This window comes from Leptonotus elevatus, chromosome 1 (genome assembly GCF_054856555.1).
Source record: "Leptonotus elevatus isolate MCC_2025b chromosome 1, RoL_Lele_1.0, whole genome shotgun sequence".
Classification (NCBI taxonomy): Eukaryota; Metazoa; Chordata; class Actinopteri; order Syngnathiformes; family Syngnathidae; genus Leptonotus; species Leptonotus elevatus.
In genome coordinates, this window is record NC_141239.1 from 27,954,083 (window position 1) to 27,968,135 (window position 14,053).

The 14,053-nt window shown below is 40.4% G+C and overlaps 2 protein-coding genes across 3 annotated transcripts in view; one reads left to right on the forward strand and one right to left on the reverse strand.

The window, feature by feature from the left end:
• Nucleotides 1-707: 707 nt before the first annotated feature.
• On the reverse strand, nucleotides 708-4,782 carry LOC147181469 (Golgi apparatus membrane protein TVP23 homolog B-like). The gene is made up of 7 exons (XM_086088535.1): nucleotides 4,614-4,782; nucleotides 4,410-4,480; nucleotides 2,910-3,054; nucleotides 2,700-2,789; nucleotides 1,422-1,547; nucleotides 1,190-1,318; nucleotides 708-1,098 (listed from the first exon to the last, which is right to left on the reverse strand). Exons 1-7 carry the CDS (start codon nucleotides 4,620-4,622, stop codon nucleotides 1,066-1,068), a joined length of 603 nt encoding a protein of 200 aa, XP_085944661.1. The 5' UTR covers nucleotides 4,623-4,782; the 3' UTR covers nucleotides 708-1,065.
• coro7 (coronin 7) overlaps nucleotides 3,843-14,053 on the forward strand; it is a 120,879-nt gene continuing 110,668 nt past the window's right edge. The window contains exons 1-7 of one of the 2 annotated variants that reach the window (XM_086088521.1): nucleotides 3,843-4,035; nucleotides 5,408-5,553; nucleotides 7,718-7,814; nucleotides 8,220-8,300; nucleotides 8,859-8,929; nucleotides 9,683-9,869; nucleotides 11,576-11,652. In XM_086088521.1, coding sequence (XP_085944647.1) covers nucleotides 5,494-5,553; nucleotides 7,718-7,814; nucleotides 8,220-8,300; nucleotides 8,859-8,929; nucleotides 9,683-9,869; nucleotides 11,576-11,652 — 573 coding nt within the window. In that variant the 5' untranslated portion in view covers nucleotides 3,843-4,035; nucleotides 5,408-5,493. Of the gene's footprint in view, nucleotides 4,036-5,065; nucleotides 5,554-7,717; nucleotides 7,815-8,219; nucleotides 8,301-8,858; nucleotides 8,930-9,682; nucleotides 9,870-11,575; nucleotides 11,653-14,053 lie in introns of those variants that run through there. The other variant, XM_086088511.1, reaches the window with a different exon arrangement.

Sequence of the window (14,053 nt, forward strand, 5' to 3'; positions counted from 1 at the left end):
GTAAATGAATAAAATAAGGAAATAATTTTGTGTTCCAAGTTTTTTTTCTTTCCGTTGAGCAAAGTTATGTAAACGGGTGTTTTACATAACAGTACCGTACAGTGGTTCTTTTTTATGTTTTACTTTTTTTTTCAAGATTTTGGGGGAGTTAAAAAAAATTCAATGCATTTCTAATGACCTCGATGATAGTTTCACTATTTGAGGGCCTGCCCAGTCTCTGTCCCCCACAAATACTAGGGCTCTAGTCCACTAAGTGTAAAAATCATTTTGTACTCAAGTATATTTTAGAGTCTGTACTTCAACTTGAATTTAATCAGTACTCATACTTTAGCCTCCAGACTTTTTTCACACAATTATCTTTGATTATACTTAAGTAGATTGTGACGACTTTTGCCACTTCTGTTAATTGATTGAGCTACACTGAAATGCATGAATACCGCAGCAGGCTTGACACTACACAGTTATATTTTTGTGTGATTGTCATAGAGGAACAAAACTAAAGTACTGTATATCTTAACTACTGTATTTTCTTTTATGTTGGCGTGCCAGCTTGCACTATATAAGTCTTTGCTGCCCTCTACAGGCGGCAATGTTTCCAGCAGATGGCTTGAATTTTCGTAGCGCGATTAGGTTGCTGTGAAAATGAGATAATCATAAGGCTTTGAAATTTGATCATGAATAGTTTCTCAGTGAAGAAAGGGACGTCATCAATAGCAGTTTCTTTTATTTGTATTCCTGTAAACTGTAACAAATGACTTCATACCCATTTTATTTTGATCAGCAGCCACAACTTGTTCTGAAAGAGCTTATTTGTAATAAAAAGTGCTAACATTTTTTCCAAGACATCAGCAATTAAGCATGTTACAGTAACTCCATGCATTGAAGGTAAAAAAATAATAATTTGCGTATTGCATCGTTTTTGCACAACATAAGTGGAAAATGTGTATTTTCCTTGATTCACATTTAAAATGAAGATGATGAAAAAATAGATGATTCAAAAAACAGCAACACCCTGTAAAAATAAGACCTTCATCCCAAAGAGGTTTAGCACTTGTCCACACATTTCTACGCCGACACCTCATCTGTTGTCCTCATAGCCTTGGAATAAATGAGAAGAAAGAGAACCAAGCTGTGAGACAAAGTGATTCAAAAGTCAAGAAATGAGTGTAAATGTTACGGTGCGGCCTACCTGTTTAAGAAGTTGTGCCCCGAAGTAGCTCTTGGCCACGTTGGTGAAGCTGGACGTGCCCCTCAACTTACATCTGACGTAGCCGTACAGGTTGGCCCCTTGTAGCACGAGGCCCATCAGTCCAACAGCCTGGAAGGGGCACAAAGTTTAAAAGCATGACTGTGGGAAGCAAGTTGCTTCATGGGGTATTTAATTGTGTAAAACAAAACAACAACAACAACAAAAAACTGACCAGCCATTTAATTTGGAAGTTAAGGATGATGCTGAAGATGAAGCTGAGCCAAAGGACTGGAAAAACAATGAGGCCAAGCCAGAAAATCTTGGACTCTGCGCTTGTCGTTGGGTCCCGACTGTTCCTCTGTGGAGACGGTGAAAAACCAGCATTTTTTGTACGACAAGGACTTCAAATAAAAAATACATTTTCAGGGCTCCCCGTTTGTTTTTGTTAAATTAACAACTCAATTTTAAGATTTTCAAAGACCCTTTCTGACCCCAATTTAAAGGGACAGAAACTTTTAGCCATGTTAAAATGCTAATTTCCTCCATTCGCCCCTCTCTCAGGAATATGACGTCATTCTGCCCTCCAAGCACCAGCCCCTCCCAACCCGAAACCACACGGGGAGAGGCGGGGTTATACTGAACCGGGCATTTTACTTCCGCGTTAGAAAAATTGACAGCGAAATACAGAATATTGCCTAAAAAATTACACCGACATGGTGTCAAAGGTAAGATTTAATCATTATATTCCTATAGTTAACTATGGAAGGGCTTAAAATACCATGATATAATAACTTTAAGACATTTTATGTTGTTGTTTTTTGTCTTTTAATTGTTTTGACTTAAAGACTTAAAAGTATGACTTCAAATTGAAGAGAACGGTTTGTTTGTTTTTAAATCTTGTTTTGGGAATATAAATACTAAATTTAAAGCTTTTAATTAATTTTTTTACTCCAAGCCATTTTATGACTTATTAATTCAAAAATTCATAGGTATGACTATCTTTTTAACTTAAAGACTAAAATGTATGATTAGGCATCTAATACTCAAATTTAATACTATGTTGCTAAAACAAACAAACACAGGGAAAATATATGTTTTAGTGATTTCAGAAAAAGTATAAACTTATAAACTATAAGCTTTTTTTTTCAAAATAAAACAACTATAACACAGTACTTTAATTCCAATTAAAGATGTTATGCACCCCTATAAAAATGTAATACTAAAATACAACTTAAAGCATTAATAAAAATTAAACATTTACGCATTTAAAGACACGTAGGCTTTTTCTTTTTAATCTAAAGACTAAAATGAGAGAGTTTATGTTTTTACTCAATGGCTGAATTTATGGACCTATTTTTTTCACTCAAACTTGAGACGTTTTAAGACTTCTACAGTTTTTCCTATTTGAAAACTTTTTTTTTTATATTGGGAACACTTGCCAAACACAATCTACTTCAAAGACTTGCTGAAAGCATGCTTTGTTGTTCTGAATATCTAATTCCCCATTTACCTTCCTTGCCTCGAACACCCAATGGCTCGTCCCATCCTCATCTACTCGATTCCACCACCGAAGGCCCACCAGCAATCTCCCCGACACGTTCTACAAAGAAAATGGCTTCCTTTACAATGACAATCATTCTTAGTTTTGATTAACACGATCAGTTAGCACTCCCTCAAATACATTAACGCTTCGCCTGAAACAAACCTGCTGCAATCTTACCTTGACAGTCCAGAAGTCACACGACAGGAGGATGATGATGGTGACCATGCAGGTGATGAAGTGACTGCTGAAGAAGCCGCACATTAAGTAGACCAAGATGGCACCGGTGCGGAAGAACAGATGCAGGAAGGCAACCACGGGGTGCCTGCAACAAAAATAATCATGTTTATTCTCTCCACTCTTACCACCAAAGGGATATTTGAAGAATCGAATTTACATGATTTTGCGTTGTGATGCAATCAGAAATTTGTGAGACAGCAGAATCTGCATATTTAAAAACTCATTTGATGCCATTGACAGCTGTAGACGTCAAAGATCCAATTGTATTGGTCAGTTTACATGGACGAACATATAATACTGATACATGCAGTGTCGCTTTTGGGCCATGGCAAACGAAGTATAAATATAGTCCAATTTGCCAGAACAGTAACCATGAATAATTGGAACTTACAAATAATCATGTTGACAACATATTTTGCACATTGTGAGTGCTGTTTGTAAGCCCTGTTTACCACCAATAATGGTGTAATAATGCCCATCCTGGAAAAAAATGGCTGGTTCACAATGTTATGACATTATGATGATGTTAATGTTTCAATTTGTGTGCAACATATTTGGAGTGACTTGTAAATATGTATATAGCGTTATGTTGCTTAGGTATTTACCATGAATGCAATTTTTTTTAAATGTAGAACCATCAAACGTTTATTTTCTTTGTGGCCAAACACAATGGTCAAATATTAAATACCCCCCCCCCCCCCAAAAAAAAAACTGAATATATTGATTCTGACAAAAATAAACAGGGAATAACAGATGAGAGGATTAACTGTCCTGTGTCGTTAACAGTCCAGCTGCTACTGCACACTCGTTTCCCGCGCAACCTCGTTGGCCCTCCTGATCGCACTTGGATCCTCGCACCTTGCGCATCCAGCTTCGGTGTTCGCTCCTTGATACTCGCTCCTGGACGCTCACTCCTCCTCGCACCTCGATGCCTGATCTTTGCACCTTGATGCTCTGACCCGGTCCCGATGCCTGCTCCTCCTCGAAATACGGTGCTTGATCCTTGCACCTCGGTGCGCCTTTAACAATTGAGACACTCCTTAAGGCGGCTGAGAACAACTTCTGGGTAGGTTTCAATGTTGTCAGGAGTGATGGCTGACGAGATGAACTTTTTTCATGTACATCGGTGTTGTGAACTTGTGACATATTGCTTTTTCGTGGCAACACGAAATATTGTGGGATAATGCTTTGCTGACCGTCGGTTGTTCACAACTGCAACAGCCAGGTACACTATGATTACATAAGTTTAGTAATTAGGTACGTGCGTAAAAACCCAAAGATTAATCAATTTTATGAAGCCAGAATTATCAACTGGTGATAGAAGTATTGTTTTCCTTCGACAAGTGATGACTCTCTAAAAACGTTGACGATTTAAAAGTAAACGGGAATCGAAATTAAAGTAAATCATGTGGTGCAGATTGGTGATAGATATTTTTTCACCTGACTTTGGACTCGTTTGATGGGGTCCTGACGTCGTCACCTTCCCCAAACAGAGGAGCGTTTTGGGAGCTCTGACAGATAGAAAACAAACGCAGCTAAATGCTAAATTCGACAACTTGCTTTCTTGACAAAGTTTGTACTGAGAAATTAGTTAAATGCGCATGAAAAGCTAAGTTTTGTTTAGTAATAACGATTATTGATTACCTGGTTCATTTTTATAGGTTGGTTTGGACTTGTGGTTTCCTGATTTGCACACAGAAGCAAAAATTAGAAAGCCAACCCCCCTAGTGCATTTATACAGGTTGATTTAGGTTCATTGAGTTTTTTCGAGCTGCACGCGGAAGTAAAAATCCCCCAAAAAGCCTTCTACGCATGCGTGCATTATCCCTATTTGAAAGATACCTACGGCACGGCAGCGTAGTCAAAATAAATTACAAGTTTGCGAACGTTTCACAGCGTAAACAATGCGAAAGTATTCTGACTACCTATGTGAAAGATAGATAAGAAAGATAAAAAGTAGATAGGCCTATGACTCAGCGGAAGTTCTCGTGGTAACACCTACTGTGCGTTTAGTTCTGATGAATAAACAGTACGAAAAAAAGAGGATGTCATGCTGCAAACAGTACGTCCACTTGTACATATACAAGAAAGTATTCTGTACATTGATATTTTCCTTTGTTCGGCAATGCGAATACTACTGAGTCTGCTATCAAAGTACACTGCGTTTTACGTAGACACGTGATACCAACACATTCCATGGGATGGTAACGAGCGTACGGCTGCAGCGTGTATGGAGACCTGCAGGCGGATGAAATGCAACATTCCGAGTAGTAATTCAATGCATCACGAGCAACACCACCCTCGCACGCGACCGACTGCAATCGATTGTCCAACTGCAACTCCGCCCGACCGCGACATTCGCGTGCGGTGAAACGAGCGGACACCATCGCCGGGCGGCGCAACCTGCGCTGTCAGGAACACTTTTGCTGTGTTTGCAGAGCCGCAGCTTTTCGACACAAGCGAGAGCAGAGACACCCGGAAGGCACCGACAGTTCGACACATCAAGCGCAGAGAGGAGGGCACCATGAACCGCTTTAAGACCTCCAAATTCAAAAACACCACTCCGAAAATCGCCAATAAGGATGTGAGTAATCGACTAGCTGGGGTGTCTGCTCGTTTTGTTGAATTAGCATCGCTGTGGGACACTGTTAAACTGTGTCGTTGTGGGTGGGTGAGGTAGTGGGTGGGAGTGGGATTGGGGGAACCGCCTGCTTGCTTGGTGTGTTTAACTTCCTGCATATGGAAATTATAACAACCCACTGTCTTTTACATTTACCTGCGACCGGTATTTTTTTTCTTTAATATGGATGCAAAGCAGGCTATCACGGTCATTATACTCCTACCGCAGCATATCTTTCAGGACAGGACCGTATTTGCATGTGTTTCAAAAACAGATTTATGTGAGATTGCAGCGCCTGCAGCTTTCCTCGGTGCATTATGTAATAGTGACTGTAAAATCCCAGGAATGTTCAAGAGGTGCAGTGTATATTCCTCCAATCTGTACAGTACACGGCATCTAAAAGACAGCAGGTGGCGCTCCGTTGCTGCTGTAAAGACTTGTAAACTCAACGTCACAGCAAAGCACAGCAGTTCTGTCAAAGCACAAAGTGGATGCGTCTCATGTGGAAGAATATATAAAGTAGTTTTTTTTTTTAAAGGAACCTAAACACAATATAATGGGTGAATGTAACCTCCTCTTAAAGTAACCATAACATGCATACAAATACAGTAATAGGGGAATGTGGATGTATCTATGCAAGAATGTGCGAAATCCAATTCTTTAAAAGGACATGGATTCATATAGACGTACAGAAGGCTTATATGAATGAATATGACGTAAACAGATGTTTTCATCAAAAAGTGCGCAGCATTTCATTTCCTCAGCACTTCGCGCATCCACAGGAACTTAAGTGTCAGCGTAATCCTTCCTGTTTTGTTTTTTTTTCATTTCATTGCACTATGACTTAGCTTGTGTAGCTTGGAGTCTATTGATTGTGGTCTTGTACAGGAAATTCTACTATAAATGCGGTGACGGCCGTGCCTGTGTTACCTGCGCCTATGATGGACTTAAATGACTGAATCCACCTATCAATGTCACCACTATCAAGTCGCAATTTTAAGAACCAATGCTATACAAAAATGCAATAAAACAACACACAACTGTGCCACTTGTATCACCAGAAGCAGTGCGGTATCAGCGTTCATCTAACATGACAAAATCAAGAAATTCAAATAACCCCGCTGCACTCACAAGAGATGCTGATTAGTCAATGTAATATGTGCAGAGTGTTTTGTTATTTACAAATTTTGATCTGACCAACCAGAGGACAGAGGCCATCATCAAGGGAGAGAGAGCGCAGGGCCTTTGAGGATGAATTTGAGATCTTATTTGTTTAAAAAACAGTCCCACTAGTTCAATTTACATGGGGCAGTGCATCTGATTCAGCTCAACCCTTCCTGTTTCTTTTTCATTTCCCTGAGGCTGATTTTATTGACAAGGCAACACAAAGGCTGTAATCAGACTTTAAAAAAATAATAATCAAAAACTAACATGCATGTACATAAATAGAAACAGTGTAGCCAATAGAAAAACTACCAAATGAAGACTATTTAACTAATTTGCTCCCAAAAACGTATAAACACGTTCTATTTTAAATATTGCCATGGTCATACAGAGGCTTTGATGCAGCTTCTGACCTGAATAAGTGGCTTAAAGCAATGGTAGTTATTACAAAAACGGCCGGCAGGTGGCAGCAGAGTACACGAGATCAGCCAGAGCCATGTTGCAACAAGCTTTTTCCCCCCAGTGTTTTCATTAGGTTTGTGAATAATGATGAAACTTAGCTATATTCTAATGCTAATTTCTGCAAAACTGAAACATATACAAATATTTTTTCCCTGATGAAAGAAGAGACTTATTTTGGTAGGATCCATGTTTTTATTGCAATATAAGACAATATTCTGTGGGCCTTGCAAAATCAGTTAAAATCCAGTAAAACAGCCGAGAGCGAAATGGGTTGCTTTAGTGAAAATTGCTGGGAGTGACTGAGCCAATAGACTTTTGTGGAATAAATGAATACAATTTCACAAAACAAATCTTCAAATTTAGACCGTTAATGTACAGGTGTGTTCTTCTCAAAGTGTTGAGGCAAGCATAGAATGCAACAATGACAATCTCTCTGGTCACATTACATGCATACATGATATAATTTCTGTCACATGTGGCTTGTCGCGTCTTGGAATTCCAGGGATGGATCAACAATGTCCGTGGTGGATCCTTCACCTGCCAGGGTAACCACATCAAGGCGAGTGCCAAGCTGGTGGCTTTCAACACAGAACAGGCTGGTAAGAATTCCTTTTGGACACTTTTGCTATTTTGGTCCAAATGAAGCTCCTCAACTGACGTCAACATAGTTCTTTGGCACCAAGGTTCACTGTATTGCATTAAATATGGGATCAATTGTGAAAGAATGTGTCAAAATGGAATCCCTCCAAATCCATAAGAGGTGTTTTTGGAGTTCCTTATTGAATGTTGTGATTTCACATTTTTGATGGTGACTAGTAGCAATATAGGAAACTGACAAACATGTGAGCAGGAAAAAGAAGCACATTTTTTATCTCGATCATGTTTATGTACAAGGTCATCCTTTGAGACAGTGGAAGAGGGATGATGATGCCTGTGTGCGGTAAAAAAAAAAGAAGAAAAAAGATCAAGCAGCGTATTTGAACCTTGTGATGATCTGTTTGCAGGGGGCGGCATGCTGGGGCTGACGTCTGTGAAACCTGCTGCGCATGGACAATGGAGCGTCACACATATCTCCTGTCATTCTGGTACTTTTCATCAATGCGCCCAAAAAATTCAAAGGAGACATTAAGCATTAATTCACAGTTTGGAACTGTTCCCAGGTATCTTAATAACACGTCTGTGAGATGTGCTTGGGTCAATAATAAGAATTTAAGTTTGTCTGTTAATGCCTCCCATATTAATTTCAAATGTTCATTTCAAATTGTTTATTTCAAACTTCTGGTTCAAGAAGTGTACAAACACTTGTCTTTATAAATGAGGATGTGAAATTGCATGAGGTAAAACAATAAATACAATTAATTCCGAGAGGATTCCAGTCAGCCTAAAAAAAAAGCAGAAATGCTTTCATGTAAAATATTGAACTGCTGAGCCAATAGCAAGTATGGATTTCATTCCTAATAATGACCGAGGGCGGAGCTAGAGTGTTGCGGCTATGTGAGAGGCTTCTAATAGTGGAAGTAAAGTTTAGCGTGTGGAAAGAAGGAGTGTGTGTGAAGACAAAATATTTCCTTGCTTCCTTTCATATTTCATTAGACACTCCAAAGAGTTTGTACACGTTATGATTTGTCCCATTCCTTCATCAGATCTGGTGACCGACTTGGACTTCTCTCCATTTGATGAGAGTCTTCTGGCAACATGTTCCGCGGATGAAACAGTGAGCGCCTCCTTTTCATGACCAACTCCTCCCAATCATGCGTGGATCTTATGTTGTCTTCCATCCTCCTCCCTGACAATACGAGCGGCCTCCCTGTGTGTTATTTAAACCGCCTCCTTTTGTGCATGTGACGGTCTGCTGCAGGTGTTCTGGCGTTACCCTGGAAGTCCTCCGTTTTTCAGACTCGGCAGCTCTCTTTTTACCTCGTAGAACGTTGGCCAGCTTGATTGCATTTCATTTCATTTGAATCAACTCTCATTCCCTTGTAATCATGCAGGAATGACCATTTTAGCAATAAAAGCATGCAGTATATCAAGTGTTCAAATTGGTGGTATTGTGAAAAGATACAATTTATGGTTTTGCCATTATACACTTGAGCCATCATAATGGATTTGAACTCAAATAATCAAAATGTGATCAAAGTGTAGACTTTCTCAAGTATGTTATAGTTCAGGGGTGGGCAAATTCGGTCCTCAAAGGCCGGAGTCCTGCAGGATTTAGATGTTTCCCTTCTCCAACACAGCTCATATATTAGCTCATCACTAAGCACTGCATAAGCTTGATAATGATCCTATTGTTTGGAATCAGCGGCGTTGGAGCAGGGATACATCCAAAACCTGCAGGACGAGTTTGCCCGCCACTGTTATAGTTAATAGTTAATAGTGAGTAGTTGTTGCCAAGGAACTATGTTGAACTGAGGAGAATACCTTCATTGAGTGTAATCAAAAAAAAAACTTGTGTGTGTGCACGCAGGTGAAGCTGTGGCGTTTGTGCGACCCGGCCCTGCAACAGCCCTTGGATCCCGAGCTTACTCTCAGACCCATGCGGGGAGGGCTGGAGCTGGTGCTCTTCCACCCAACCTCTTCTGGACTTCTGGCCGTCGGCACCGCCAAGTGCCCGCTCATTTGGGACACGGACCGCCATGATGCGCCGCTCGCAGGTTATCGCGTTGTTTTCTTTGGCATGCACAATCATAAGCCATCCAGGAAGAATATTATTGGGACAAAGGAGTTGCACTGACACATTTGACATTTGTTGGAGGTCTATTACGATCCTGACCAAATTTGACAATGTGTCCCAATACTTCTGTCCATATAGTGTATGGCTCTAGTAGTGTGTTTGTCTTGCACTATTTGTGTTGCAGTCCGTTTGTGTGCGACTGTGGGAAGGGAGTAGCCATTGTCCTGTTTTGTTGTTGTTTTCTTTTGTTGTTGCCGGCGTCTCATTTCAACTCACGCCGGCCTGCGTCTCGCAGCCCTGTGGCTCTACGTTTGCGAGCAGCAGAGGTAAACCTTTTGGTTTTGCAAACCCTCACCGCCAGCTCCCACCACCGCCTTCCCCTGAACACTCATCACATGCACTGGCCTCCTGGATGTATTCAGTACCGCCACCACAAATTAACATTAAGGCAGCATACAACCTCTGTTATGGCTCTAATACTATACCTCTCAAACTCAAGTTATAATATTGTCCCCATTTTACTGTACCTGAGGTGGAGAAATGTGCTCTAGGCAGTGTAAAAGGGGCAACATACACTGTGCTCCCTCATTCTATGACAGCTGGCTGCTGATCTCTCTTCCTTGCGACCATAGTGTTTTTGTTTTATATTGTTTAATATCACAAGTTTTCCTATGCTTTCCCTTTTTGTATATACCTTTTAAAGAGACACATTATGCATTTGTTTTCCATTTAAAACTTAATAATGTGTTTGTGGCATACATTCCTCAAAATACTCAAATGATCAAAAATTGTAGTACACTGCACACACTATATATTATTGTCTTGTTGAAATTAGACTGAACACCCTCTTGCATTTACTGCTGTGCTAATGGTGAGTACAGTATCCGTTACCATGGTAAACAAGGCTGAGGTATAGCGTAGCGACCAGGTGTGGGAGAAAAAGCGACAATAAAATATTTTTTACTTATGCAGGCTTTACTTCATACACTACACACGCCTGCCAATTTATTTGCGGATCCATGTGTGTGGAAACACAAAATATCACTGCAGCGCTACGCCGCTGTCCGAAATTGCACCAAACGATCAAGTATGTGCCGCTGATCAGAAGCTAACGCAAATCTATGCGCAAGCAAACAAAACTCTGTGCAGCTCTGTTTAGTGACTCTGGATTATCACCCAGCCTAGCATCAGAGTCACGAAGGGAGGTAGTGTAAATGAGCCGAAATGGGACATAACAATTTTGCAAAATTCTGAATGGTTCACACATGGACACATTTTTAGAAATAGAGTAGGCTGTAGGCAGACAAAAGATTTACTTGGTTGTTTAATTTCACACCGGGTGGGTAGGCAAGCGCTGGACAGACCCAAATATTTGTTATCAAGGGCTTAACAAGTTTGTTTTCCATAATATGTCCTCCTGAAGTTGTAGCCTAACAATGCACGTCATCTCTTCACATGTTGCGCATAACAAAAGCCACACAAGCTACTGTACGCTGTGCTCACCTCTGAATGCCGTCTTGTCCAAAATGGAAGATCTTCTTTCATTCATGATGTGTTTTGTGCTTGTGCATAATCACCTATTTTTTGTGCATTCCTTCATTTTGTTGGCCCAATCTTTATACAAGCATCATATTTTTCTCAGAATGAGGGTAATGCATTGCTGATGATATCGTGTCATGTCTTCAGTTCTGGAGGAGCACCCTGACCAGCTGCAAAGTCTGAGTTGGAAACAGGACGGTTCCCTGCTGGTTTCCACCTGCAAGGTGAGCGCCACAAAACTTTTAACCTTTTCACCATGATCTCACACATGCGCGGGCACCACTAGTGAACTCTATTCAAAAGTCAGCAGGGATAGGAAGGACCCCGGATCAATTTGACCCTGGGCATTTTTAATAATTAAATTGTCAAGGCCAAGCAGCTTTATTTATATAGCACATTTCCTACAAAAGGCAACTCAATATGCTTCACATAATCAAAAGTACAACATTTAGAAGCTTTCACAAACAAAGCAGTTAAAGACATTCAAAAGCAAAGTAACAAAAAAGTAGCAAAATTAGTAAGGAAGCAAAAAGTGACAACATCTTAAAGCATTTATAAACAGACTTTCAAAAGCAGGGTAAAAAGTAGTATCAAAAATGAAGGGGAAAATCATATTCAATTTATTTCAATACCATTAACCACCATTTTGGTCAATATTTAAAGTTGACTGCACTCTTTTAGAGTCACTAATTTAAAACAAACATTTGCATTGGATCAGTTTGAATCGCAACGTAACAGGAAGGTTGCAGTTAGTAAAGGTTTTAGAGGTGATTTCTATTTCTGTTCATCATACCTCAAAATAGGTTGTGATCAACTTTCTACTGCTTATAATTGTTTGTGCGGATAATAATAAATGTCAGGCATATGCAAGGAGGTCGGTTGTTTTAAAGTCGTCCAGTGTTGCCAATTAGGATTGCCTTGGTTGAATTTTCACTCAAGTTTATTGCCATTGCATTTTTTTACCACTAGATGTAGCCAGTGAGCCACAATCAATGAAGCCCTTGGCTTGTTAGGGTGCACCATTAAAACGTCATGAATAAATGACTTGCCTCCAAGGTGTACACACCACATGGCACAGATTAGCAATCCGAGATCAATTGTTTGAATATTTTCAAAGGGGGAAGAAAATCATAAGTGTGTTATGGTTAGTTTTGAAAGATTTGCTTTGACCTCACGTGACTCCTCCATACGAGGGGAACACATTATTACTAGACAAAGCTGCAAGAGTGAAAGCCTGGCTGTGTGTTTTTTTTAATGTGTCCACGTGGCCCGTTCTCCAAGGCGTCATCGGGGATTAATCACACCGCTCGCAGGGATTTCCATTCAGTTGTTTGATTTTGGAAGGCGAGAGGTGATGTGGCTTTTATGAGTAGCGTTCAGGAGAAATAATGGGTTTTGAGGTGAAAGTGAAACTTGTGGGTGAGGAGCACTATTAGCAAGCTACGAATGGTTGCTAGAATAGTTGTGGTCATGGTATTGTAAACTAATTGCAAAACCAAGCATAGCAAGCAATGAACGATAATTTTTAATACACGCCATGCTCCAATGAATCGCTGTCTGCCTCATTCAATTTAATAGATAAATGCTTTATGAAAATGGAGGCTCCCTCAGGAAGAATGTCTTTTGGCAACACGTTTCTTCAAATGGTGGCCTCTGCTCCACTAGACGCCGTGCCTACAGTTATTTCTGGACTATAAGCCGCTACTTTTTTCACTTTCATTCGACCCAGCGCTAATACAAAGGTGCAGCTTATCCATCAGATCACAAGGGGGCGCACTATAAAGGCAGCGCAAGAGAATCAGGCAGAGCAAAACAAACGAAGAAAGAAGAGGCAGAACGAGAGCGAGACAATTTGCGCCCTCATTATGAAAAAGAAAGTAGCGGGAACCCGGTGTAGTAACATTAAAACACCTGCAGCTTACAGTCAGCGGCTTATGTGTAGTAAATATTCCCCAAATTTAGCTAGCGCGGCTTATAGTCAGGCGCGCCTTATAGTCCAGAAATTACTGTAATTAAATTCTCTCTTCATCGGCCACTTGAATACATCCAAACTGAATGTCAAATTGGGGGCTTTTGTTGTTGTTTTTAACCTTCTCAGGAAAAAAAAGGTTTGGCAATTTGATCACTTTACATTGTAAATGCTGCATGCAAACATGTTTTTCCATCAAGAAAAGTAGTTGCTGAATTTCCTCAATTAGTGCCCTCCACTTTAATGGCCGCCGCGCCCCAATTAACTCATTCACTCCCAGCCATTTTCACTAGGTGTGTTTCCATTACCCCCAGTTTTGCGCAAAAGCAAGCTGGTAATGGAAACACGTTTTTCGGAAAAAAAACTCAAATATCGCAAAAAAGTTTTTACGCTCACGTGAGGTGGTTTTTGAGACGTGTCGAAATAGAAGTATTTTGCAAAAGTGTAATGGAAACACTTTTTGTGCATTCCCTGTGTAATAATGTGACCCCTACCGGGCCACGGAGGAAAGGAAGTAGGAAGTACAGTGACGCGATTTCGTGTCGGAGCTTCCTCCTGAGGTCTTTTTACGGACAAAGCGATTTAGCAATAGAGCCAATTTGCCGCCGTTCAATGTATGTTCCATATCGTTGCATGAGAAATGGCCGTTCCCCCGA

Bases quoted from the DNA above. Each gene is read 5' to 3' on its own strand.
- LOC147181469 (XM_086088535.1), bottom strand. The intron at 1,548-2,699 runs GTAAATGGGGAA...CCGTCTCCACAG, and splicing joins GGGTGTTCGAGGCAAGGAAG to AGGAACAGTCGGGACCCAAC. The intron at 1,319-1,421 runs GTCAGTTTTTTG...TGCCCCTTCCAG, and splicing joins ACTTCCAAATTAAATGGCTG to GCTGTTGGACTGATGGGCCT.